General features: G+C 48.3%; 1 protein-coding gene across 2 annotated transcripts in view; it reads left to right on the plus strand.

The window, feature by feature from the left end:
- The window catches only part of CDKAL1 (CDK5 regulatory subunit associated protein 1 like 1), a 1,663,077-nt gene that overhangs the window by 513,857 nt on the left and 1,124,313 nt on the right, over positions 1 to 24,907 (plus strand). For both annotated transcript variants that reach the window (XM_063923244.1, XM_063923245.1), the window contains exon 7: positions 5,067 to 5,115. In XM_063923244.1, coding sequence (XP_063779314.1) covers positions 5,067 to 5,115 — 49 coding nt within the window. The remainder of the gene's footprint in view (positions 1 to 5,066; positions 5,116 to 24,907) is intronic.

The following is a 24,907-nucleotide window of genomic DNA, read 5'->3' on the forward strand; positions in this document are numbered from 1 at the left end:
ACATATAGCCTCTGGGGCTATATGGATGTATTTAACCCCTGCCAGGTTGTCAGAAAAACGGGAGAAGAAGCCCGCCGAAAAGGGGGCGGGGCCTATTCTCCTCCGCACACTGCGCCATTTTCCTACACAGCTCCGCTGCTAGGAAGGCTCCCAGGCTCTCCCCTGCACTGCACTACAGAAACAGGGTTAAAACAGAGAGGGGGGGCACTTATTTGGCGATATTATTATATATTAAGATGCTATAAGGGAAAACACTTATATAAGGTTGTCCCTGTATAATTATAGCGTTTTGGTGTGTGCTGGCAAACTCTCCCTCTGTCTCCCCAAAGGGCTAGTGGGGTCCTGTCCTCTATCAGAGCATTCCCTGTGTGTGTGCTGTGTGTCGGTACGTGTGTGTCGACATGTATGAGGACGATGTTGGTGAGGAGGCGGAGCAATTGCCTGTAATGGTGATGTCACTCTCTAGGGAGTCGACACCGGAATGGATGGCTTATTTAGGGAATTACGTGATAATGTCAACACGCTGCAAGGTCGGTTGACGACATGAGACGGCCGGCAAACCAATTAGTACCTGTCCAGGCGTCTCAAACACCGTCAGGGGCTTTAAAACGCCCATTTACCTCAGTCGGTCGACACAGACACGGACACTGACTCCAGTGTCGACGGTGAAGAAACAAACGTATTTTCCATTAGGGCCACACGTTACATGTTAAGGGCAATGAAGGAGGTGTTACATATTTCTGATACTACAAGTACCACAAAAAAGGGTATTATGTGGGGTGTGAAAAAACTACCTGTAGTTTTTCCTGAATCAGATAAATTAAATGAAGTGTGTGATGATGCGTGGGTTTCCCCCGATAGAAAATTATTGGCGTTATACCCTTTCCCGCCAGAAGTTAGGGCGCGTTGGGAAACACCCCTTAGGGTGGATAAGGCGCTCACACGCTTATCAAAACAAGTGGCGTTACCGTCTCCAGATACGGCCGCCCTCAAGGAGCCAGCTGATAGGAGGCTGGAAAATATCCTAAAAAGTATATACACACATACTGGTGTTATACTGCGACCAGCGATCGCCTCAGCCTGGATGTGCAGCGCTGGGGTGGCTTGGTCGGATTCCCTGACTGAAAATATTGATACCCTTGACAGGGACAGTATTTTACTGACTATAGAGCATTTAAAGGATGCATTTCTATATATGCGAGATGCACAGAGGGATATTTGCACTCTGGCATCAAGAGTAAGTGCGATGACCATATCTGCCAGAAGATGTTTATGGACACGACAGTGGTCAGGTGATGCAGATACCAAACGGCACATGGAAGTATTGCCGTATAAAGGGGAGGAGTTATTTGGGGTCGGTCCATCGGACCTGGTGGACACGGCAACAGCTGGAAAATCCACCTTTTTTACCCCAAGTCACATCTCAGCAGAAAAAGACACCGTCTTTTCAGCCTCAGTCCTTTCGTCCCCATAAGGGCAAGCGGGCAAAAGGCCAGTCATATCTGCCCAGGGGTAGAGGAAAGGGAAGAAGACTGCAGCAGGCAGCCCCTTCCCAGGAACAGAAGCCCTCCACCGCTTCTGCCAAGTCCTCAGCATGACGCTGGGGCCGTACAAGCGGACTCAGGTGTGGTTGGGGGTCGTCTCAAGAGTTTCAGCGCGCAGTGGGCTCACTCGCAAGTGGACCCCTGGATCCTACAAGTAGTATCCCAGGGGTACAGATTGGAAATTCGAGACGTCTCCCCCTCGCAGGTTCCTGAAGTCTGCTTTACCAACGTCTCCCTCCGACAGGGAGGCAGTATTGGAAACAATTCACAAGCTGTATTCCCAGCAGGTGATAATCAAAGTACCCCTCCTACAACAAGGAAAGGGGTATTATTCCACACTATATTGTGGTACTGAAGCCAGACGGCTCGGTGAGACCTATTCTAAATCTGAAATCTTTGAACACTTACATACAAAGGTTCAAATCAAGATGGAGTCACTCAGAGCAGTGATAGCGAACCAGGAAGAAGGGGACTATATGGTGTACCTGGACATGAAGGATGCTTACCTCCATGTCCCAATTTGCCCTTCTCACCAAGGGTACCTCAGGTTCGTGGTACAGAACTGTCACTATCAGTTTCAGACGCTGCCGTTTGGATTGTCCACGGCACCCCGGGTCTTTACCAAGGTAATGGCCGAAATGATGATTCTTCTTCAAAGAAAAGGCGTCTTAATTATCCCTTACTTGGACGATCTCCTGATAAGGGCAAGGTCCAGAGAACAGTTGGAGGTCGGAGTAGCACTATCTCAAGTAGTTCTACGACAGCACGGGTGGATTCTAAATATTCCAAAATCGCAGCTGTTTCCGACGACACGTCTGCTGTTCCTAGGGATGATTCTGGACACAGTCCAGAAAAAGGTGTTTCTCCCGGAGGAGAAAGACAGGGAGTTATCCGAGCTAGTCAGAAACCTCCTAAAACCAGGCCAAGTGTCAGTGCATCAATGCACAAGAGTCCTGGGAAAAATGGTGGCTTCTTACGAAGCGATTCCATTCGGCAGATTTCACGCAAGAATTTTTCAGTGGGATCTGCTGGACGAATGGTCCGGATCGCATCTTCAGATGCATCAGCGGATAATCCTGTCTCCAAGGACAAGGGTGTCTCTTCTGTGGTGGCTGCAGAGTGCTCATCTACTAGAGGGCAGCACATTCGGCATTCAGGACTGGGTTCTGGTGACCACGGATGCCAGCCTGAGAGGCTGGGGAGCAGTCACACAGGGAAGAAATTTCCAAGGAGTGTGGTCAAGTCTGGAGACTTCTCTCCACATAAATATACTGGAGCTAAGGGCAATTTACAATGCTCTGAGCCTAGGAAGACCTCTGCTTCAAAGTCAACCGGTGCTGATCCAGTCGGACAACATCACGGCAGTCGCCCACGTAAACAGACAGGGCGGCACAAGAAGCAGGAGGGCAATGGCAGCAAGGATTCTTCGCTGGGCGAAAAATCATGTGATAACACTGTCAGCGGTGTTCATTCAGGGAGTGGACAACTGGGAAGCAGACTTCCTCAGCAGGAACGACCTCCACCCGGGAGAGTGGGGACTTCATCTGGAAGTCTTCCACATGATTGTGAACCGTTGGGAAAGACCAAAGGTGGACATGATGGCGTCCCGTCTGAACAAAAAACTGGACAGGTATTGCGCCAGGTCAAGAGACCCTCAGGCAATAGCTGGAACGCTCTGGTAACACCGTGGGCGTACCAGTCGGTGTATGTGTTCCCTCCTCTGCCTCTCATACCCAAGGTACTGAGAATTATAAGACGGAGAGGAGTAAGAACTATACTCGTGGCTCCGGATTGGCCAAGATGGTACCCGGAACTTCAAGAGATACTAAGAAGGGACTTGCTTCAGCAAGGATCATGTCTGTTCCAAGACTTACCGCGGCTGCGTTTGACGGGCATGGCGGTTGAACGCCGGATCCTAAGGGAAAAAGGCATTCCGGAAGAGGTCATCCCTACCCTGGTCAGAGCCAGGAAGGAGGTGACCGCACAACATTATCACCGCATTTGGCGAAAATATGTTGCATGGTGTGAGGCCAGGAAGGCCCCCACGGAGGAATTTCAACTTGGTCGATTCCTGCATTTCCTACAAACAGGAGTGTCTATGGGCCTCAAATTGGGGTCCATTAAGGTTCATATTTCGGCCCTGTCGATTTTCTTCCAGAAAGAATTGGCTTCAGTTCCTGAAGTCCAGAAGTTTGTCAAGGGAGTACTGCATATACAACCCCCTTTTGTGCCTCCAGTGGCACTGTGGGATCTCAACGTAGTTCTGGGATTCCTCAAATCACATTGGTTTAAACCGCTCAAATCTGTGGATTTGAAATATCTCACATGGAAAGTGACCATGCTGTTGGCCCTGGCCTCGGCCAGGCGAGTGTCAGAATTGGCGGCTTTGTCTCACAAAAGCCCATATCTGATTGTCCATTCGGACAGGGCAGAGCTGCGGACTCGTCCCCAGTTTCTCCCTAAGGTGGTGTCAGCGTTTCACCTGAACCAGCTTATTGTGGTACCTGCGGCTACTAGGGACTTGGAGGACTTCAAGTTGTTCGACGTTGTCAGAGCCTTAAACTAATTAAGCCAAATCTAATTCGCTGTTTATCCTGTATGCACCCAACAAACTGGGTGCTCTTGCTTCTAAGCAGACGATTGCTGGTTGGATGTGTAGTACAATTCAGCTTGCACATTCTGTGGCAGGCCTGCCACAGCCAAAATATGTAAATGCCCATTCCACAAGGAAGGTGGGCTCATCTTGGGCGGCTGCCCGAGGGGTCTCGGCTTTACAACTTTGCCGAGCTGCTACTTGGTCAGGGGCAAACACGTTTGAAAAATTCTACAAATTTGATACCCTGGCTGAGGAGGACCTGGAGTTCTCTCATTCGGTGCTGCAGAGTCATCCGCACTCTCCCGCCCGTTTGGGAGCTTCGGTATAATCCCCATGGTCCTGACGGAGTCCCCAGCATCCACTTAGGACGTCAGAGAAAATAAGAATTTACTTACCGATAATTCTATTTCTCGTAGTCCGTAGTGGATGCTGGGCGCCCATCCCAAGTGCGGATTGTCTGCAATACTTGTACATAGTTATTGTTACAAAAATCGGGTTATCATTGTTGTGAGCCATCTTTTCAGAGGCTCCGCTGTTATCATGCTGTTAACTGGGTTCAGATCACAGGTTGTACATTGTGATTGGTGTGGCTGGTATGAGTCTTACCCGGGATTCAAAATCCTTCCTTATTGTGTACGCTCGTCCGGGCACAGTATCCTAACTGAGGCTTGGACGAGGGTCATAGGGGGAGGAGCCAGTGCACACCACCTGATCCTAAAGCTTTTACTTTTGTGCCCAGTCTCCTGCGGAGCCGCTATTCCCCATGGTCCTGACGGAGTCCCCAGCATCCACTACGGACTACGAGAAATAGAATTATCGGTAAGTAAATTCTTATTTTTTTTTATACATATAATTAATGGCTCAGTACCACATGAATTTTAAAATTGTAAAAGCTAATGTCTGTATTTTTTTTCTTCTTGTAACAGGTACAACAAATTGATCGAGTAGTGGAAGTTGTTGAAGAAACAATTAAAGGTGAGTGTTTTTAGAAATTACATTTTGTTTGAAGCACTTCAAACTATGTATTGAAATAGTGATATCTTGCACATTTTATTTCTCAAAACATTCAATCCTATTTTATATTTAGCCATATTGTTGATATTTAAAGCAGGACTTGACATTTTTTTTTTAAATCTAGGAGCCAGGATGAAAGTTTAGGAGGTAGACCACCATTTCACCCGCCCCCCCCCCCCCCCCCCCTTCACCCCGCAGCCACATTACTGTGCAGCTTTATCTCACCCCTAGCAAACCAACCGAGACGACCACACAACTAAGAGGTTACCCCCAGGCAAACCAGCCATCCGCAGCCACACTGCTGTGCAGCTACCCCCAGGGGCATTTATAATGGAGAATGTATATATTTTTTTATTTTATGCTTTTGAGAAGTAGAGCTTTTGGGGTGTATGCAATTGCGGTCGAATTCCGGCTAGAATTCGACCGTTTTTGTATTCAACACAATTCGACAGTCAAATCCTGGCCGCCGGGACCCGTATTCGACATATTCAATAAAAAATGGATTCGACAGTCCCGCTGTAAAAAAACGGACCAATTGACAAATAGTGTGCGTCCTGGATTCGACTTCATGGACGGCACAAAAGTGTTAAAAAAAAAAACCTGAAAAAAATTGCATGGGGTCCCACCTCCTAAGCATAACCAGCCTCGGGCTCTTTGAGCCGGTCCTGGATGTAAAAATACGGGGGGGGGGGGGGAAATGACAGGGGATCCCCCGTATTTTAACAACCAGCACCGGGCTCTGCGTCCGGTCCTGGTGCCAAAAATACGGGGGACAAAACACGTAGGGGTTCCCCGTATTTTTAACACCAGCACCGGGCTCCACTAGCTAGAGAGATAATGCCACAGCCGGGGGACACTTTTATACCGGTCCCTGCGGCCGTGGCATTAGTAAATCCCCAACTAGTCACCCCTGGCCGGGGTACCCTGGAGGAGTGGGGACCCCTTAAATCAAGGGTCCCCCCCCCCCCTCCAGCCACCCAAGGGCCAGGGGTGAAGCCCGAGGCTGTACCCCCCAAACCAAGGGCGTCGGATGGGAGGCTGATAGCCAAGTGTTAAAAAAAAATATTGTTTTTTGTAGCAGAACTACAAGTCCCAGCAAGCCTCCCCGTAAGCTGGTATTTGGAGAACCACAAGTACCAGCATGCTGGGGGGAAACGGGCCCGCTGGTACCTGTAGTAGTAGTAGTAGTAGTACTACTACAAAAAAAATACCCAAATAAAAACAGTACACACACACCGTGACAGTACAACCTTATTACATACATACACACCGACATACACACATACTTACCTATGTTGACACGAGGCTCGGTCCCCTTCTCCACGTAGAATCCACGGGGTACCTGTAAATAAAATTATACTCACAACAATCCAGTGTAGATCGGTCCTCTTCTTAGTTTGTAATCCACGTACTTGGCAAAATAAAAAAACGCAAAACACGATCCACGCACTGAAAGGGGTCCCATGTTTACACTTACACATGGGACCCCTTTCCCCAACTGCCTGGACCCCCCGTGACTGCTGTCAAAGAGGGTCCCATCAGCCAATCAGAGAGCGCCACGTCGTGGCACTCTCCTGATTGGCTGTGCGCGCCTGAGCTGTCAGGCGGCGCATAGGCGCTCCATTATATTCAATGGTGGGAACTTTGCGGTCAGCGATTGACCGCGACTAACCTCAACCGCTGACCGCAAAGTTCCCACCATTGGATACAATGGAGCACCTATGTGCTACAGTGTATCTCGAGTACGCCGCCTGACAGCTCAGATGCGCACAGCCAATAAGGAGAGTGCCACGACGTGGCGCTCCCTGATTGGCTGAAGGGACCCTCTTTGACAGCAGTCACGGGGGGTTCTGGCAGTCGGGGAAAGGGGTCCCATGTGTGAACATGGGACCCTTTCAGTGCGTGGATCGTGTTTTGCGTTTTTTTATTTTGCCAAGTACGTGGATTACAAACTAAGAAGAGGACCGATCTACACTGGATTGTTGTGAGTATAATTTTATTTACAGGTACCCCGTGGATTCTACGTGGAGAAGGGGACCGAGCCTCATGTCAACATAAGTATGTGTGTATGTCGGTGTGCATGTATGTTGTACTGTCACGGTGTGTGTGTACTGTTTTTATTTGGGTGTTTTTTGTAGTAGAACTACAGGTACCAGCGGGCCCGTTTCCCCCCCGCATGCTGGTACTGTACTTAAGATTCTACGAGTACCAGCTTGCGGGGGAGGCTTGCTGGGACTTGTAGTCCTGCTACAAAAAACAATATTCTTTTTTTTTTACACTTGGCTATCAGCCTCCCATCCGCCGCCCTTGGATGGGGGGACAGCCTCGGGCTTCACCCCTGGCCCTTGGGTGGCTGGAGCGGGGGGACCCCTTGATTTAATGGGTCCCCACTCCTCCAGGGTACCCCGGCCAGGGGTGACTAGTTGGGGATTTAATGCCACGGCCGCGGGGACCGGTATAAAAGTGTCCCCCGGCTGTGGCTTTATCTCTCTAGCTAGTGGAGCCCGGTGCTGGTGTTAAAAATACGGGGGACCCCTACGTGTTTTGTCCCCCGTATTTTTGGCACCAGGACCGGACGCAGAGCCCAGTGCTGGTTGTTAAAGTACGGGGGATCCCCTGTCATTTCCCCCCCCCCCCGTATTTTTACAACCAGGACCGGCTCAAAGAGCCCGAGGCTGGTTATGCTTAGGAGGGGGGACCCCACGCAATGTTTTCTGGAATTTTCTCTAACGTCCTAGTGGATGCTGGGAACTCCGTAAGGACCATGGGGAATAGCGGGCTCCGAAGGAGGCTGGGCACTCTAGAAAGATCTTAGACTACCTGGTGTGCACTGGCTCCTCCCACTATGACCCTCCTCCAAGCCTCAGTTAGATTTCGTGCCCGGCCGAGGTTGGATGCACACTAGGGGCTCTCCTGAGCTCTTAGAAAGTTATAGTCTTAGAATTTGTTATTCAGTGAGACCTGCTGGCAACAGGCTCACTGCAGCAAGGGACTAAGGGGAGAAGAAGCGAACTCGCCTGCTTGCAGCCGGATTGGGCTTCTTAGGCTACTGGACACCATTAGCTCCAGAGGGATCGACCGCAGGCCCAGCCTTGATGTTCGGTCCCGGAGCCGCGCCGCCGTCCCCCTTACAGAGCCAGAAGCAAGAAGATGGTCCGGAAAATCGGCGGCATGAAGACATCCTGTCTTCACCAAGGTAGCGCACAGCACTGCAGCTGTGCGCCATTGCTCCTCATACACACTTCACACTCCGGTCACTGAGGGTGCAGGGCGCTGGGGGGGCGCCCTGAGGCAGCAATAAAAACACCTTGGCTGGCTAAAATACCTCAATATATAGCCCCTGGGGCTATATATGAGGTAAATACCCCTGCCAGAATCCCATAAAAAGCGGGAGAATAGGCCGCGAAAAAGGGGCGGAGCCTATCTCCTCAGCACACTGGCGCCATTTTTCCCTCACAGCTCGGCTGGAAGGAAGCTCCCTGGCTCTTCCCTGCAATTCTACAGTACAGTAAGAGGGAAAAGAGAGGGGGGGCATTAAAATTGGCACTGTATACAGTATATTATATAAAAAGCAGCTATTAGGGACATAACTCAGTTAGTCCCTGTATATATATAGCGCTCTGGTGTGTGCTGGCATACTCTTACTCTGTCCCCCCAAAGGGCTTTTGTGGGTCCTGTATTCTGTTTGAGCATTCCCTGTGTGTGTGGAGTGTGTCGGTACGGCTGTGTCGACATGTTTGAGGAGGATAATGATGTGGAGGGGGAGCAGATGCCTTTAGCAGGGATGTCACCCCCTGGGGGTCAGACACCTGAGTGGATGGTATTATGGCAGGAAATGAGTGCACGTATAGACTCCTTACATAAAAAATTTGACGACATGCCGACTGTGGGACAGCCGAGTCTTCAGCTCGTGCCTGTCCAGGTGTCTCAAAAGTCATCAGGGGCTCTGAAACGCCCGTTATCTCAGGTGGCACAAGTAGATGTCGACACGGATACTGACACCAGTGTCGACGACGATGAGTCAAATTTAATGCCCGTTAAGGCCATTCACTGCATGATTGAGGCAATGAAAGAGGTGTTAAATATTTCTGATTTACATCCAGGTACCACAAAAAAGGGTATTATGTTTGGGGAGAAAAAACTACCTGTAGTTTTTCCCCCGTCAGATGAATTAAATGAAGTGTGTGAAGAAGCGTGGGCTTCCCCTGATAAGAAATTGGTAATTCCTAAGAAGCTACTAATGGCGTTCCCTTTCCCGCCAGAGGATAGGTTACGTTGGGAAACACCCCCGAGGGTGGATAAAGCGCTCACACGTTTGTCTAAAAAGGTGGCACTACCGTCCCAGGATACGGCCGCCCTTAAGGAACCTGCTGATAGAAAGCAGGAGGCGATCCTGAAGTCTGTATATACACACTCAGGCATTATACTCAGACCAGCTATTGCGTCAGCATGGATGTGCAGTGCTGCCGCTGCGTGGTCAGATAAACTGTCAGAAAATATTGACACGTTAGACAGAGACACGATCCTGCTAACAATTGACCATATAAAAGACTCAGTCTTATACATGAGAGATGCACAGAGGGAAATCTGCCGGCTGGCATCTAAAATAAGTGCATTATCTATCTCTGCTAGGAGATGCTTATGGACTCGCCAGTGGACTGGAGATGCAGATTCCAAAAGGCACATGGAAGTCTTGCCTTATAAGGGGGAGGAATTATTTGGGGATGGTCTCTCCGACCTAGTTTCCACAGCAACGTCTGGGAAGTCAGCATTTTTACCCCATGTCCCCTCACAGCCTAAGAAGGCGCCATTTTATCAGGTTCAGTCCTTTCGGTCCCAGAAAAACAAGCGGGGAAAAGGAGGGTCTTTTCTGTCAAGAGGCAGAGGCAGGGGAAAAAGGCTGCAGCAAACAGCAGGTTCCCAGGAACAAAAGTCCTCCCCCGCTTCCTCTTCCAAGTCCGCCGCATGACGGTGGGGCTTCACAGGCGGAGCCAGGTGCGGTGGGGGCCCGCCTCAGGAATTTCAGCGATCAGTGAGCCCGCTCACAGGTGGATCCCTGGATCCTTCAAATAGTATCTCAGGGATACAGGCTGGAATTCGAGGCGACTCCACCCCGCCGTTTCCTAAAATCCGCCTTGCCGATTGCTCCCTCAGACAGGGAGGCGGTGCTAGCAGCGATTCACAAGCTGTATTCCCAGCAGGTGATAATCAAGGTACCCCTACTTCAACAAGGCCGGGGTTACTATTCCACACTATTTGTGGTGCCGAAACCGGACGGTTCGGTGAGACCCATTTTAAATTTGAAATCCTTGAACACATACATAAAAAAATTCAAGTTCAAGATGGAATCGCTCAGGGCGGTTATTGCAAGCCTGGACGAGGGGGATTACATGGTATCCCTGGACTTCAAGGATGCTTACCTGCATGTCCCCATTTACAATTCTCACCAGGAGTACCTCAGATTTGTGGTACAGGACTGCCATTACCAATTCCAGACGCTGCCGTTTGGACTCTCCACGGCACCAAGGGTATTTACCAAGGTTATGGCGGAAATGATGATACTCCTTCGAAAAAAGGGAGTTTTAATTATCCCATACTTGGACGATCTCCTAATAAAGGCACGATCCAAGGAACAGTTGTTAGTGGGAGTAGCACTATCTCAGGAAGTGCTGAGCCAGCACGGCTGGATTCTGAATATCCCAAAGTCACAGCTGGTCCCCACGACACGTCTAATGTTCCTGGGAATGATTCTGGACACGGCCCAGAAAAAAGTGTTTCTCCCGGAGGAGAAAGCCAGGGAGTTGTCTTCTCTAGTCAGAGACCTCCTAAAACCAAAACAGGTATCGGTGCATCACTGCACGCGGGTCCTGGGAAAGATGGTAGCTTCTTACGAAGCAATTCCATTCGGCAGGTTCCATGCCAGGATTTTTCAGTGGGACCTGTTGGACAAGTGGTCCGGATCGCATCTTCAGATGCATCGTTTAATAACCCTGTCTCCACGAACCAGGGTGTCTCTTCTGTGGTGGCTGCACAGTGCTCATCTTCTGGAGGGCCGCAGATTCGGCATACAGGACTGGGTCCTGGTGACCACGGATGCCAGCCTACGAGGCTGGGGGGCAGTCACAAAGGGAAGAAATTTCCAAGGACTATGGTCAAGTCAGGAGACTGCCCTTCACATAAATATTCTGGAACTAAGGGCCATTTACAATGCCCTAAGTCAAGCAAAATCCCTGCTCCTACACCAGCCGGCGCTGATCCAGTCAGACAACATCACGGCAGTCGCCCATGTGAATCGACAGGGCGGCACAAGAAGCAGGACGGCGATGGCAGAAGCCACAAAAATTCTCCGATGGGCGGAGAATCATGTACTAGCACTGTCAGCAGTGTTCATCCCGGGAGTGGACAACTGGGAAGCAGACTTTCTCAGCAGGCATGACCTCCACCCGGGAGAGTGGGGACTTCATCCAGAAGTCTTCCAAATGATTGTAAATCAATGGGGTCGTCCACAGGTGGACATGATGGCGTCCCGCCTAAACAAAAAACTAGAGAAGTATTGCGCCAGGTCAAGAGACCCTCAGGCGATAGCTGTGGACGCTCTAGTGACACCGTGGGTGTACCGGTCAGTTTATGTGTTCCCTCCTCTACCTCTCATACCAAAGGTATTGAGAATAATAAGAAAGCGAGGAGTAAACACAATTCTCGTGGTTCCGGATTGGCCGAGAAGAGCGTGGTACCCGGAACTTCAAGAGATGATCTCAGAGGACCCGTGGTCTCTGCCGCTCAGACAGGACCTGCTGCAGCAGGGCCCCTGTCTGTTCCAAGACTTACCGCGGCTGCGTTTGACGGCATGGCGGTTGAACGCCGGATCCTGAAGGAAAAGGGCATTCCGGAGGAAGTCATTCCTACGCTTATTAAAGCCAGGAAAGATGTTACGGCAAAGCATTATCACCGCATATGGCGGAAATATGTTGCTTGGTGCGAGGCCAAAAAGGCCCCAACAGAGGAATTTCAACTAGGTCGATTTCTGCATTTCCTGCAAGCAGGAGTGAATATGGGCCTAAAACTGGGCTCCATTAAGGTACAGATCTCGGCTCTGTCGATTTTCTTTCAAAAAGAACTAGCTTCAGTACCTGAAGTTCAGACATTTGTGAAAGGAGTGCTGCATATTCAGCCCCCATTTGTGCCTCCTGTGGCACCTTGGGATCTCAACGTGATGTTGAGTTTCTTTAAATCACATTGGTTTGAGCCACTAAAAACCGTGGATCTGAAATATCTCACGTGGAAAGTGGTCATGTTATTGGCCTTGGCTTCAGCCAGGCGAGTGTCAGAGTTGGCGGCTTTATCATGTAAAAGCCCTTATCTGATTTTCCATATGGATAGGGCAGAATTGAGGACTCGTCCCCAGTTTCTCCCTAAGGTGGTGTCAGCGTTTCACCTGAACCAGCCTATTGTGGTGCCTGCGGCTACTAAGGATTTGGAGGACTCCAAGTTGCTAGACGTTGTCAGGGCCCTGAAAATATATGTTTCCAGGACGGCTGGAGTCAGAAAATCTGACTCGCTGTTTATCCTGTATGCACCCAACAAGCTGGGTGCTCCTGCTTCTAAGCAGACTATTGCTCGTTGGATTTGTAGTACAATTCAGCTTGCACATACTGTGGCAGGCCTGCCACAGCCAAAATCTGTCAATGCCCATTCCACAAGGAAGGTGGGCTCATCTTGGGCGGCTGCCCGAGGGGTCTCGGCTTTACAACTTTGCCGAGCAGCTACTTGGTCAGGGGCAAACACGTTTGCAAAATTCTACAAATTTGATACCCTGGCTGAGGAGGACCTGGAGTTCTCTCATTCGGTGCTGCAGAGTCATCCACACTCTCCCGCCCGTTTGGGAGCTTTGGTATAATCCCCATGGTCCTTACGGAGTTCCCAGCATCCACTAGGACGTTAGAGAAAATAAGAATTTACTCACCGGTAATTCTGTTTCTCGTAGTCCGTAGTGGATGCTGGGCGCCCATCCCAAGTCCCAAGTGCGGTTTATCTGCATTACTTGTACATAGTTATTGTAAACTAAATCGGGTTATTGTTGAGCCATCTGTTGAGAGGCTCTATTGTTTCATACTGTTAACTGTGTTTCATATCACGAGTTGTACGGTGTGATTGGTGTGGCTGGTATGAGTCTTACCCGGGATTCAAAATCCTTCCTTATTGTGTACGCTCGTCCGGGCACAGTACCTAACTGAGGCTTGGAGGAGGGTCATAGTGGGAGGAGCCAGTGCACACCAGGTAGTCTAAGATCTTTCTAGAGTGCCCAGCCTCCTTCGGAGCCCGCTATTCCCCATGGTCCTTACGGAGTTCCCAGCATCCACTACGGACTACGAGATACAGAATTACCGGTGAGTAAATTCTTATTTTAACCCATTTCCACACCTCCCCACTGAAAAACATGCACTGATCTCTCCATATTATTTTAGTCAGTAAAAAAAAATATATATATTATTTGAAAAAATCTATTAAATAATACTTGTGGCTCCTAAATAGACAAACCAAGTAGATAATCCCTTCTAATATATACAGATATGCTATTAGCAATCAAGAAAACACATACAAAAAAACATGTTTTTAAAAAAAATTATTAGATCACAACAGCAAAATGAGGCGGAATGAAATTGACGAAATGACTTTCGAAAAGCACTGTTGTTGAATCGACATTCTTCAATTGAATATACTTTTGTCGAAAAGTCGCATTTTTACAATTGCAGACCTGTCGAATTTGAGAAATGTCGAATTGCAAAAAGTCGAATCTGAAACGGCTGTTTTTTTGTCGAAAAGTACTGTATTGCATTGTCGAATCCAATTCAACAGGTTTTTTTTGTCGAAAATGCCCCGTTTTTCGACATTTGCGGCAATTTGACCGCAGTTGCATATACCCCTTTGAGAGTTTAATAAATACTAACGCTATAGTTGAATTTACAGTACTGGATGATGATAAAGTGTATAGTGTTTCATGTGCAGTAGATCACTGTATAGAGTGATAGACTACGCCAAAGTTTCTCAAACGCGTCCCTCAAGGCACCCCAACAGTGCAGGTTTTAAGTTTATCCATGCTTGGCCACATATGACTTAATTAGCACCTCAGTCAATTTGTTTTAACCATCTGTGCTGAGCCATGGATATACCTAAATACTGGACTGTTGGAGTACCTTGAAGACCGCGTTTAAGAACCTCTGGTCTAAGCCTGTATCCATTGTTTAGGGAACTATTTTATTTATTAAACTGTGCTAAACTTTAAATCCTACAAAAACTGACGTTTTTGTGGTAGCGTACAAGTAAGCAAAGTCACAGTTTCTTATTGCTATATCACTGGAGATATTGCCAATATAACTATAACCAATATAACTATATAACCATGGGGACAGTAGTACTAATTTCTGACATCTGAAAAGATGTCTGTTTTATAAAGCTAGGCTAGAGGTATGATCTTCTGATTCCTCCTTGGTGGACTGGTAACTCCACCCCTCCTCCTTCCCAGGCATTTATATAATCCCAGCTCCAAACCTGACAGTGTAGTCATAGCAAAATCTAGCATTTACCCGTACAAGGGTGCTTTAAATAGTAAATGTGTGCCTTAATTTCAGTAATAGCAAAGTCTCTGTTTTACTACAGTAGTCTTTAAATATTGCATTTTGCTCTTTATGTTAAACACAATTCAAACTCTTCTTGACACAACAGATGCATTGTTTTCTGTGCTAAGGTGTTATGAAACTAGATTCCTGTAGACACTGCCACCGTGCTAACCTCCTTGAACTTGATATGAACTTGAATTTCCACCCTTGTAATTCATGATGTGTCCCAGAAGAGTGCACAGTCAGGTTACCTTTTATGTCTCCCTTGCTTGACACTACTTTACTGCTCTTTATGAGACCATAATGTAATGTGGTATCAAGGAGGTGGATCAGTCACCTATAAATCCACAATGTAATAAAATCTATGTGACCACTCAACCATAAATAGACTTACTTGTAAAGGCATTTGTCATGAAAGCTTGCACTACTATTGATATGTGCCATGGACTGATAATGTTTTACATCTTACTAAAGTAAATGTTATTGTATAGTATCACAGCCAGCAAACCGCTTTAGTTTATCTTTTGAAGACGTGCTTAGAAAAAAAAAAAGGGGGGGGGGGAAACCCCTAAAACAACTTTTCTCTAACGTCCTAGAGGATGCTGGGGTCCACATTAGTACCATGGGGTATAGACGGGTCCACCAGGAGCCATTGGCACTTTAAGAGTTTGAGAGTGTGGGCTGGCTCCTCCCTCTATGCCCCTCCTACCAGATTGAGTTTAGAAAATTTGCCCGACGAGCTGGTCACAGCTAGGGGAGCTCCATAGGAGTTTCTCAGTTTTTTTTATTTTAATAGAGTATAGGCACAGGGAGGCTGCTGGCAACAGCCTACCTGCTTCGTGGGACTAAGGGGGGGAGGAGTGTCCGCCTTAAGGGGTCTTAGCCACTATCTCCACTGACAGGACACTGAGCTCCTGAGGGGAATGAACGTTCGCCGCCACAGGTGATCGCTCACCCCTGCAGCATGCCGCCACCCTCTTACAGAGCTAGAAGACTTCAGTGGCGAGTGAGTCACCGGTCCCCTGGCAAGTGGGGAGCCTGTGTGAAGATGGCGGCAACAGGGTAGGGTGCGCAGTACTAACTGCGCTCTGGGGCTCAGCGGTACATTGTGCGGCGCTGTGAGGGGCGCCCTGAGCCAGCACCTACACCCTACACTGGTTAGAAGCCTGTCAGGGACCCCAGATCACTGCCAGCAGATATTCTTCAGGCCAGTATAAAGAACCAGAGAGCGGGAATCAGTGCCATGGAAGGGGGCGGAGCTTCTCAGAGCGGACCCAGCAGCGTTCAGCGCCATTTTTCCTCCATACAGAGACGCTGACAGGGAGAGCTGTTCTTCCTCATCAACTCCAGCTATCTTGTACGGTACCAGAGGGTTGTAGAAGGGAGGGGGAGGCGGTGTATGTACTGTGTAACCTATTAAGGTGCACAGTAAGCGCTGGATAGTGGTTTTCCTATATCTAAAATGCGCTGTGTGTGGGTAGGCTCCAATCTCTGTGGCTCTCTTGGCATTTTTGGGGGGAAACTCTGTCTGCCTTTTTCCTGTGAGTGTGTGAAGTGTTTGTTGTCCCCAACACTCCACACACTCCAGACAGCCATGTCTAGGGACTCTGTGTCATATGCTGCAGAGGATATGTCCTCTCAGGATGACCCCATTCCATGTAATTAGGATTGCACTGTTTTAGCACAGATTCCTGGCTGCTAAGGAGCCTGAGTGGTTAGCCTCTCAGATTTCTTCTAGGGTAGCGCAAACTGAGACAGCAACTCAGGTTTTTACAAAACTGTATGGCTGTATGGTTTGGTTCTGTTCCAGGGGCCCCCTAGCATACACTCTCAAAAACGTGCTCTTGCCCAGATTATGCAGATGACACAGATACAGATTCTGACACTGCAGACGGTGAGGTGGATGTGCTGAGGGGGGCGGCATCTCTTGCAAAAGGGGGTGCGGTTGATGATTGAAGCCATTATAGATGTGTTGAATATTACTGACTCAACACCTGAGCAGGTTGAGGATTCTTACTTCACGGATAATAAAAAAGTCTCGTTATTGAGAAATCCTGGGAAAACCCGGAGAAAAAATTCCAGATCCCCAGAAAGGTTCTGTTTGCTTTTCCCTTTCCTGAGTAGGATAGAAAAAAATGATAAAACCCACCTATAGTTGACGCATCTGTTTCCAGACTGTCAAAGAAGGTGGTTTTAACTGTCCCGGGATCATCCGCATTAAAAGAACCGGCTGATCGCAAAATTGACACTAAGCTCAGATCCATATACATGGTTTCAGTGGCGGTATTGCAACCTACTACTGCTTGTGCATGGATATCTAAAGCTATAGTAAAGTGGTCAGGTACGTTACTTGAGGAATTGGATTCAATGGATAAAAGTGATTTACGTAACATACATGATTCTGCAGGATTTTTGGTGGAATCCATGAAAGTCCTGGGTTCGATGGCTGCCGGGATATCTTCCATGTCTGTCTCGGCTCGCAGAGGACTTTGGCTACGCCAATGGTCTGCCGACGCGAAATCCAGGAGAGGTGTGGAGAACCTACCTTACACAGGTCAGGCTCTATTTGGGGAAGCGTTGGATGCGTGGATTTCCACGGCAACTGCAGGTAAGTCACCTTTTCTTCCTTCAGCTACACCTGCTACGAAGAAACCTTTTTCTTCATTCCCATCACAGTCCTTTCGGACAGCAAAAACAAAAAAGCCAAGCCTTCTAACACCTTCTTTAGAGGAGGTTGTGCAAAATCCAAAAAACCTACCACTACAGGTTCCCAAGACCAGAAGTCTGCTTCTGGTACATCTAAATCCTCAGCATGATGGTGGACCGCACGGCCTGGAGGAAGGGCCGGTGGGGGCGACGCTCAGACAGTTCAGCCATGTGTGGGTGTCGTGCGACCTGGACCCCTGGGTGCAGGAGAATGTGTCTCAGGGGTACATGCTGGAGTTTCAAGAACTCCCGCCTCACCTATTCTTCAAATCAGGCTTACCAGCTTTACTGGCAAACAGGGCTGTCCTACAGGAAGCCATCCAAAAATTGGAGAAGTCAAAGGTCATTGTCCCAGGTCCACCTCATGCAAAACAAGGGTTACTATTCGAACCTTTTTGTGGTTCCGAAACTGGATGGTTCGGTCAGGCCAATTTTGAATTTGAAAATGTTGAACCCCTATCTGAGGGAGTTCAAATTCAAAATGGAGTCTTTGAGAGCGATGATCGCAAGTCTGGAGGAGGGGGAGTTCCTGGTATCCCTGGATATCAAGGATTCGTACCTTCACATTCCAGTTTGGCCGCCGCATCAGGCTTATCTCCGATTCGCACTGTTAGACTGTCACTATCAGTTCCAGGCACTGCCATTCGGCCTCTCCATGGCACCAAGGGTGTTCACCAAGGTGATGGCAGAGATGATGGTTCTCCTCCGCAAACAGGGGGTGAACATAGTCCCATATCTGGACGATCTACTGATAAAGGCATCTTCCAGGGAGAAGTTGTTGCAGTCCATTGTTCTCATGACTCATCTGGTCAGGGAACACGGTTGGATCCTGAATCTTCCAAAATCATATTTGGAGCCGGCCAGGAGGTTGTCTTTTCTGGGAATGATCCTCGACACAGAGGTGCAGAGGGTGTTTCTTCCGGGGGAGAAAGCGTTGGTGATACAAACAATGGTCCGTTATGTCCTGAATCCCGGGTATCGGTTCATCAGTGAATTCGCCTTCTGGGGAAGCTATGGTGGCCTCTTGCGAGGCTCTACAGTACGCAAGGTTTCATGCTCGGCCCTTCCAACTGGATCTCCTGGACAAGTGGTTGGCATCTCATATACACATGCACCAGAGAATACGTCTGTCGCAAAAAGCCAGGATTTAACTCCTCTGGTGGCTACAACTACCTCACCTTCTAGAGGGCCGCAGGTTCGGGATTCAGGACTGGATCCTTCTAACCATGGATGCGAGGCTGGGGCGCAGTCACTCAAGGGGAAACCTTCCAAGGTGGTCAAGGCTGGAATCCAACCTACCAATAAACATTCTGGAACTAAGAGCCGTCTACAACGGTCTTCTCCAAGCGGCCCATCTTCTGCGAGATCGAGCCATTCAAGTGCAGTCGGACAATATAACGACAGTGGCTTACATAAACCGACAGGACGGAACAAGAGTCATCCTCTGGGCGGAAAAACACGTGTTGGCGCTGTCAGCAATCTTCATTCCGGGAGTAGACAACTGGGAAGCGTACTTCCTCAGCAGACACGATCTCCATCCGGGAGAGTGAGGACTCCATCCGGAGGTATTCATGGAGGTAACAGATCTTTGGGGTGTTCATCACATAGATATGATGGCCTCTTGTCTCAACAAGAAGCTTTGGCGTTCTTGTTTCAGGTCGAGGGACCCACAAGCCGTGGCAGTGGACGCCCTAGTGACTCCGTGTGTGTTCCAGTCGGAGTGCGTGTTTCCTCCACTTCCACTTATTCCAAAAGTCCTAAAACTCATAATGAGAACAACAGTTCAGGCGATCCTCATTGCTCCGGACTGGCCAAGAAGGGCTTGGTACGTGGATCTTCTGGATCTACTGCTAGAAGAGCCGAGGCCTTTTCCTCTTCGGGAGGACCTGCCGCAGCAGGGGCCGTTCGCTTATCAAGAATTACCGCGGCTACGTTTGACGGCATGGAGGTTGAACGCCAGATATTAGCTCGGAAGGGCATTCCGAACAAAGTTATTCCTACCCTGGTACAGGCTAGGAAAGGAATAACGTCTAAACATTACCATCGTATTTGGAAAAAAATATGTATCTTGGTGTGAGTCCAAGAAATTTCCTACGGTGGAGTTTCAACTGGGACGGTTTCTCCTCTTCCTGCAAGCAGGTGTGGATATCGGCCTGAGGTTGGGATCCGTAAAGGTCCAGATTTCCACCCTATCCATTTTCTTCCAGAAACAGTTGGCTTCCCTACCGGAGGTTCAGACCTTTTTGAAAGGGGTTCTGCACATCCAGCCTCCCTTTGTGCCGCCTACGGTACCATGGGATCTTACCGTGGTGCTGCAGTTTCTCCAGTTGGATTGGTTCGAGCCTCTACAGGAGGTTGATGTCAAGTTTCTCACATGGAAGGCTGTCACTTTGTTGGCCTTAGCTTCTGCTAGACGTGTGTCGGAGCTGGGGGCTTTGTCTTGTAAGAGCCCCTACTTGATGTTCCATGAAGATGGAGCTGAGCTCCGGACACGTCAGCAGTTCCTTCCGAAGGTTGTGTCGGAATTTCATATCAACCAACCTATTGTGGTGCCAGTTGCTACTGACTCCTCAATTTCATCAAAGTCCTTGGATGTTGTAAGGGCTCTGAAAATCTATGTGAAGAGGACTACTCGACACAGAAAATCGGACTCTGTTCGTACTGTATGAGCCCAAGAAACTTGGGTGTCCTGATCCAAAGCAGACGATCTCTCGCTGGATCAGGTTCACTATCCAGCATGCATATTCTACAGCAGGATTGCCGTGTCCTACATCAGTTAAGGCCCACTCTACTTGTAAGGTGGGTTCTTCCTGGGCGGCTGCCCGGGGTGTCTCGGCTTTACAGCTTTGCCGAGTGGCTACTTGTTCTGGGTGGAACACGTTTGCTAAGTTCTACAAGTTTGATTCTTTGGCCTTTGAGGACCTGAAGTTTGGTCAATCAGTTCTGCAGGAGCCTCCGATCTCTCCCTCCCGTTCTGGGAGCTTTGGTACATCCCCATGGTACTAATGTGGACTCCAGCATCCTCTAGGACGTAGGAGAAAATAGGATTTTAATTACCTACCGGTAAATCCTTTTCTCGTAGTCCGTAGAGGATGCTGGGCACCGGCCCAGCGCTTCGTGATCCTGCAGTGGTTACTTAGTTCAGTACTGCTTAGTTCTTGGTTAAGTACTGTTTTGTTACTTGGTTAAGTAATCTTGTTCAGCTGTTGCTGAGTTTTCAAGCTGGTTAGCTTGGTTTGCATTGTATGTGTGAGCTGGTGTGAATCTCGCCACTATCTGTGTAAAATCCTTCTCTCGAAGTTGTCTGTCTACTCGGGCACAGTTTCTAGACTGAGTCTGTTAGGAGGCGCATAGACGGAGGAGCCAGCCCACACTCTCAAACTCTTAAAGTGCCAATGGCTCCTGGTGGACCCGTCTATACCCCATGGTACTATTGTGGACCCCAGCATCCTCTGCGGGCTATGAGAAAATGATTTACCGGTAGGTAATTAAAATCCTATTATCAGGCTAATGAGACCAGTCCAGGGGACATAATTTATGTATGTGCTTCTTTTCCCCTGCACTATTGCAAGGAGAGCTCCATTAGCTACAAATCCAGGAATATCTCTGAAACTATTTATCTTCCTTCTGACCGTATCCGTTATATGGTTTGTTTCCCCTATAACTAGATATACCTGTACTAGGCATGTATGTGCTAAGCAGCATAAAAAAGAGTAGGCTACTATAAATGCAGCAGTATACTGTATATATAGTGGTAAGGTACATCCTGGAAATCAAATGACAGAAGACAGTTATTTGGTAAACTGTGAAGAGAGTAGAGAATGGTCTTGTAAATGCTTATCGGAGTTGTAATTAGACATGAAGTGCTATGAAATTCACATTTACAGAGGGGTGTGAATTAATTAATGAAGTCGACATGAATCATGTTAATATTGACAATGATGAAATGAAGCATGTCGACAGTTACCATGTTGACACCCATCATGTCGACAAGGATTATGTCAACATAACATCACTGGTGGCCGAGCAGTTACTTGCCTAGTCCTGGCGTTAGTGTCTTCTGGCGGAGACATCGGACGAGCAGCCCTCTGGTACTTACCCAGTGCCTTTCCCTTACCCTCCCTCTAGTGCCTAACCCTTACATCCCATGCCTCCCTGCATCCTAACCCTATCCATCCTGAAAGCGTCTAAACCAAAGTGTCATAATTTCAGAATGTTGACATTTCGAATGTCAACAGTCTGAGGATGTCTGCATGTTCAATCATGTCAACATTCTAGTTTCGTCATTATGAATGTCATCTCTATAACTGTTGACGTTCTGACCGTGCATAGCAATTTCCTGCAAAACATAACCATTATTATACTATATATAAGAAGTTGAGATGTATGCATTCTGTGTTGGAGTATACCAACCACTTTAGGCTGAGTATTGCTTGCAAAACTGAACTGGATCCACAGTAGATGGTATGTCCCTTAAGCTATCACTGTGTAGTTTCTGACTTTTGAAGTTAGTGTACACCTACCTCATCTGTCTGTTTCCGTTATGTAGTTTTCTGCCCACCTGTGTCTCACTCGCCCTCTCTCTGTGCACTGTATCACACACAGTTGTGTACAGTAGACATTGGTGCTTACATGGAAGAAAACCTCTGGCATTTCTACAAGATTCAGCTTCTCTTTTTTTAAAGGAAGCATCTGATTGGCTTTAACAACAGTTGTGACACTTGGAGTTGTTCAGAACATGATTTCTGTGTCCAATCAGCAGCCAGGGTACCCTATATAAGTCTCTCCCTGCTCACTTCTCATTGCCAGTACCAGTTACCATCCTGTTCTGCCAGACAGCAAATCCAGAGTTTGACTCCACAGTGTTGCTTTCATCTGCTGCTGTGTTTAGTTCAATTCCAGCACATCTTGCTTGTTCTGAAATCTTTATGTATTTGATAGTGGTCCACAATTAATTATCTGCGCATTACACTGTTTCCAGCTATTCCTCCGTATGTGGGTAATCTCTCTCCTGCTCAGCCCAGTTATATCCAGTACCTGCAGCATCCAGTTATCTTCGTGGATTCGTCCTGCTGGACCATCCACTTATCTGTGCTACTCACTAGTCTTCTCAGCACTATTCCTACTTCTTGGTGTTCGATAGTTATATTGAGCCATTCGCCCTGCTGTGTTATCATCTCTAGCGCATTAACCAGAGCGCAATAGAATTCTCTTCCTACATCATTGAAATGTCCAACATCTGTACTGATCATATTCACAAGCCCTGCTGAACAGTAAACAGAGATTGTTGTTGTTTCGTTTCACCTGTAAGCTGTTATAAATATATATCTACTACTTAGAAATATGCTCAGCCCTCCAGGTTTTCTCCATACACCCTCCAGCTCTAATAAAACCTTGAACCCTGCTACAAATACTAATCAATCACAGATCCTGACATTATGTATCCGTGTCCTGGTGACATGTAATACAACATACTGTAAGCGTGTCATTTTGGCTCTGCTCCCTCCCTATACACACACGCCCCTTCCCACCTTTGCAAATCATGTTTTTCAATCACACAGCCAGTCACTTGCCGGTTGACAGGAAGAGGCCGTGGGTGGTAACTGACCGTTTTCAGGGAGTGTCTGGGAAAATGCAGGCGTTCCCAAGCGTTTTCAGGGAGCATATGTGACGTCCGCTTCGGACCCAATCAGCCTGTTCTCATCGCACTGTAGGAGTAAGTCCTGGGCTCCGCACAAACTGCACACCATGGTAAAACATTCACTGGTGAGTGAGGTGCGAACGGATTTGCAACTGTCCCCTGACTGAGGGATATTTGTAGCTAGGCGTACACATGCGATCGCATACTTGCACGGGTGAATTTACACTCCCCTTGGGCGGCGACTACCTGAATGCAGGACAGCAAAATTAGCATCCCAGCAATCAGGTCTGAATCAACCCCTAAGGCTTTCGCATATTAATAATGGGGACAGGCAAACATAAATATATAAAAACCACTATAAGCCAGTAATTAAAAAAAAAAACAAAGTTCTGAAAACAAAGAAACAGCATCCCCCCTGGACACATTTACCATACAAACCTACTCCCTTCCTTGGACCAACTTACCAGCTCCCCCCCCCCTTGACAACATTACCAAACTAGGATGCTGTTTAAAAATGTATATAGTATGGCCGTGCATTGAAAAGAAATCGTGCTAACTTGCAGGAGATTCATGCGCTGTACAGTATATTCAAACTTTAACTGCTCCTTGCTGTGTGTTGTGCCACCGGCATCTATGGTCTGGCCCACCCCCAACACTGCCCACACCCCCAACACCACCCGCTGCCTGTTGTAATGCTGACACGACCGCAAGGATTTCACAAGTAGCTCAGCATGTCAGGCCACTTGTCACTGCACGTTGGTAGGAGGCAGCGGGCCGTGCATAATCAGCTCATGGTCCGTATTTTGCCCACCCCTAACCTAACCGAACCTTCAGGGACCTAGAGGACCGGCCAATATACCGCAGGCCACAAGTGCATTCGATGGCATAGATGACAATACAGCTATTACATGTTAAGTCAGTTATTTCTCTGACGTCCTAGTGGATGCTGGGAACTCCGTAAGGACCATGGGGAATAGCGGCTCCACAGGAGACTGGGCACAACTAAAGAAAGCTTTAGGAGTACCTGGTGTGCACTGGCTCCTCCCTCTATGACCCTCCTCCAGACCTCAGTTAGAATCTTGTGCCCGGCTGAGCTGGATGCACACTAGGGGCTCTCCTGAGCTCCTAGAAAAGAAACTATATATTTAGGTTTTTTATTTTCAGTGAGATCTGCTGGCAACAGACTCACTGCTACGAGGGACTAAGGGGAGAAGAAGCGAACCTACCTGCTTGCAGCTAGCTTGGGCTTCTTAGGCTACTGGACACCATTAGCTCCAGAGGAATCGAACACAGGGCCCGACCTCGATCATCCGGAGCCGCGCCGCCGTCCCCCTTACAGAGCCAGAAGCAAGAAGATGGTCCTGGAAATCGGCGGCAGAAGACTTCGGACTTCACCAAGGTAGCGCACAGCACTGCAGCTGTGCGCCATTGCTCCTCATGCACACCTCACACTCCGGTCACTGATGGGTGCAGGGGGCGCCCTGAGCAGCAATATTATACACCTTGGCTGGCAAATCTACATAATATATAGTCATAGAGGCTATATATGTGTAAAATACCCCTGCCAGAGATCCATATAAAAGCGGGAGAAGTCAGCCGAAAAAGGGGCGGAGCTATCTCCCTCAGCACACTGGCGCCATTTTCTCTTCACAGTGCAGCTGGAAGACAGCTCCCCAGGCTCTCCCCTGTAGTTTTCAGGCTCAAAGGGTTAAAAAGAGAGGGGGGGGGGGCACTAAATTTAGGCGCAATATTGTGTATACAAGCAGCTATTGGGAAAAATAACTCAGTT

Source organism: Pseudophryne corroboree, chromosome 5 (assembly GCF_028390025.1).
Source record: "Pseudophryne corroboree isolate aPseCor3 chromosome 5, aPseCor3.hap2, whole genome shotgun sequence".
Taxonomy (NCBI): domain Eukaryota; kingdom Metazoa; phylum Chordata; class Amphibia; order Anura; family Myobatrachidae; genus Pseudophryne; species Pseudophryne corroboree.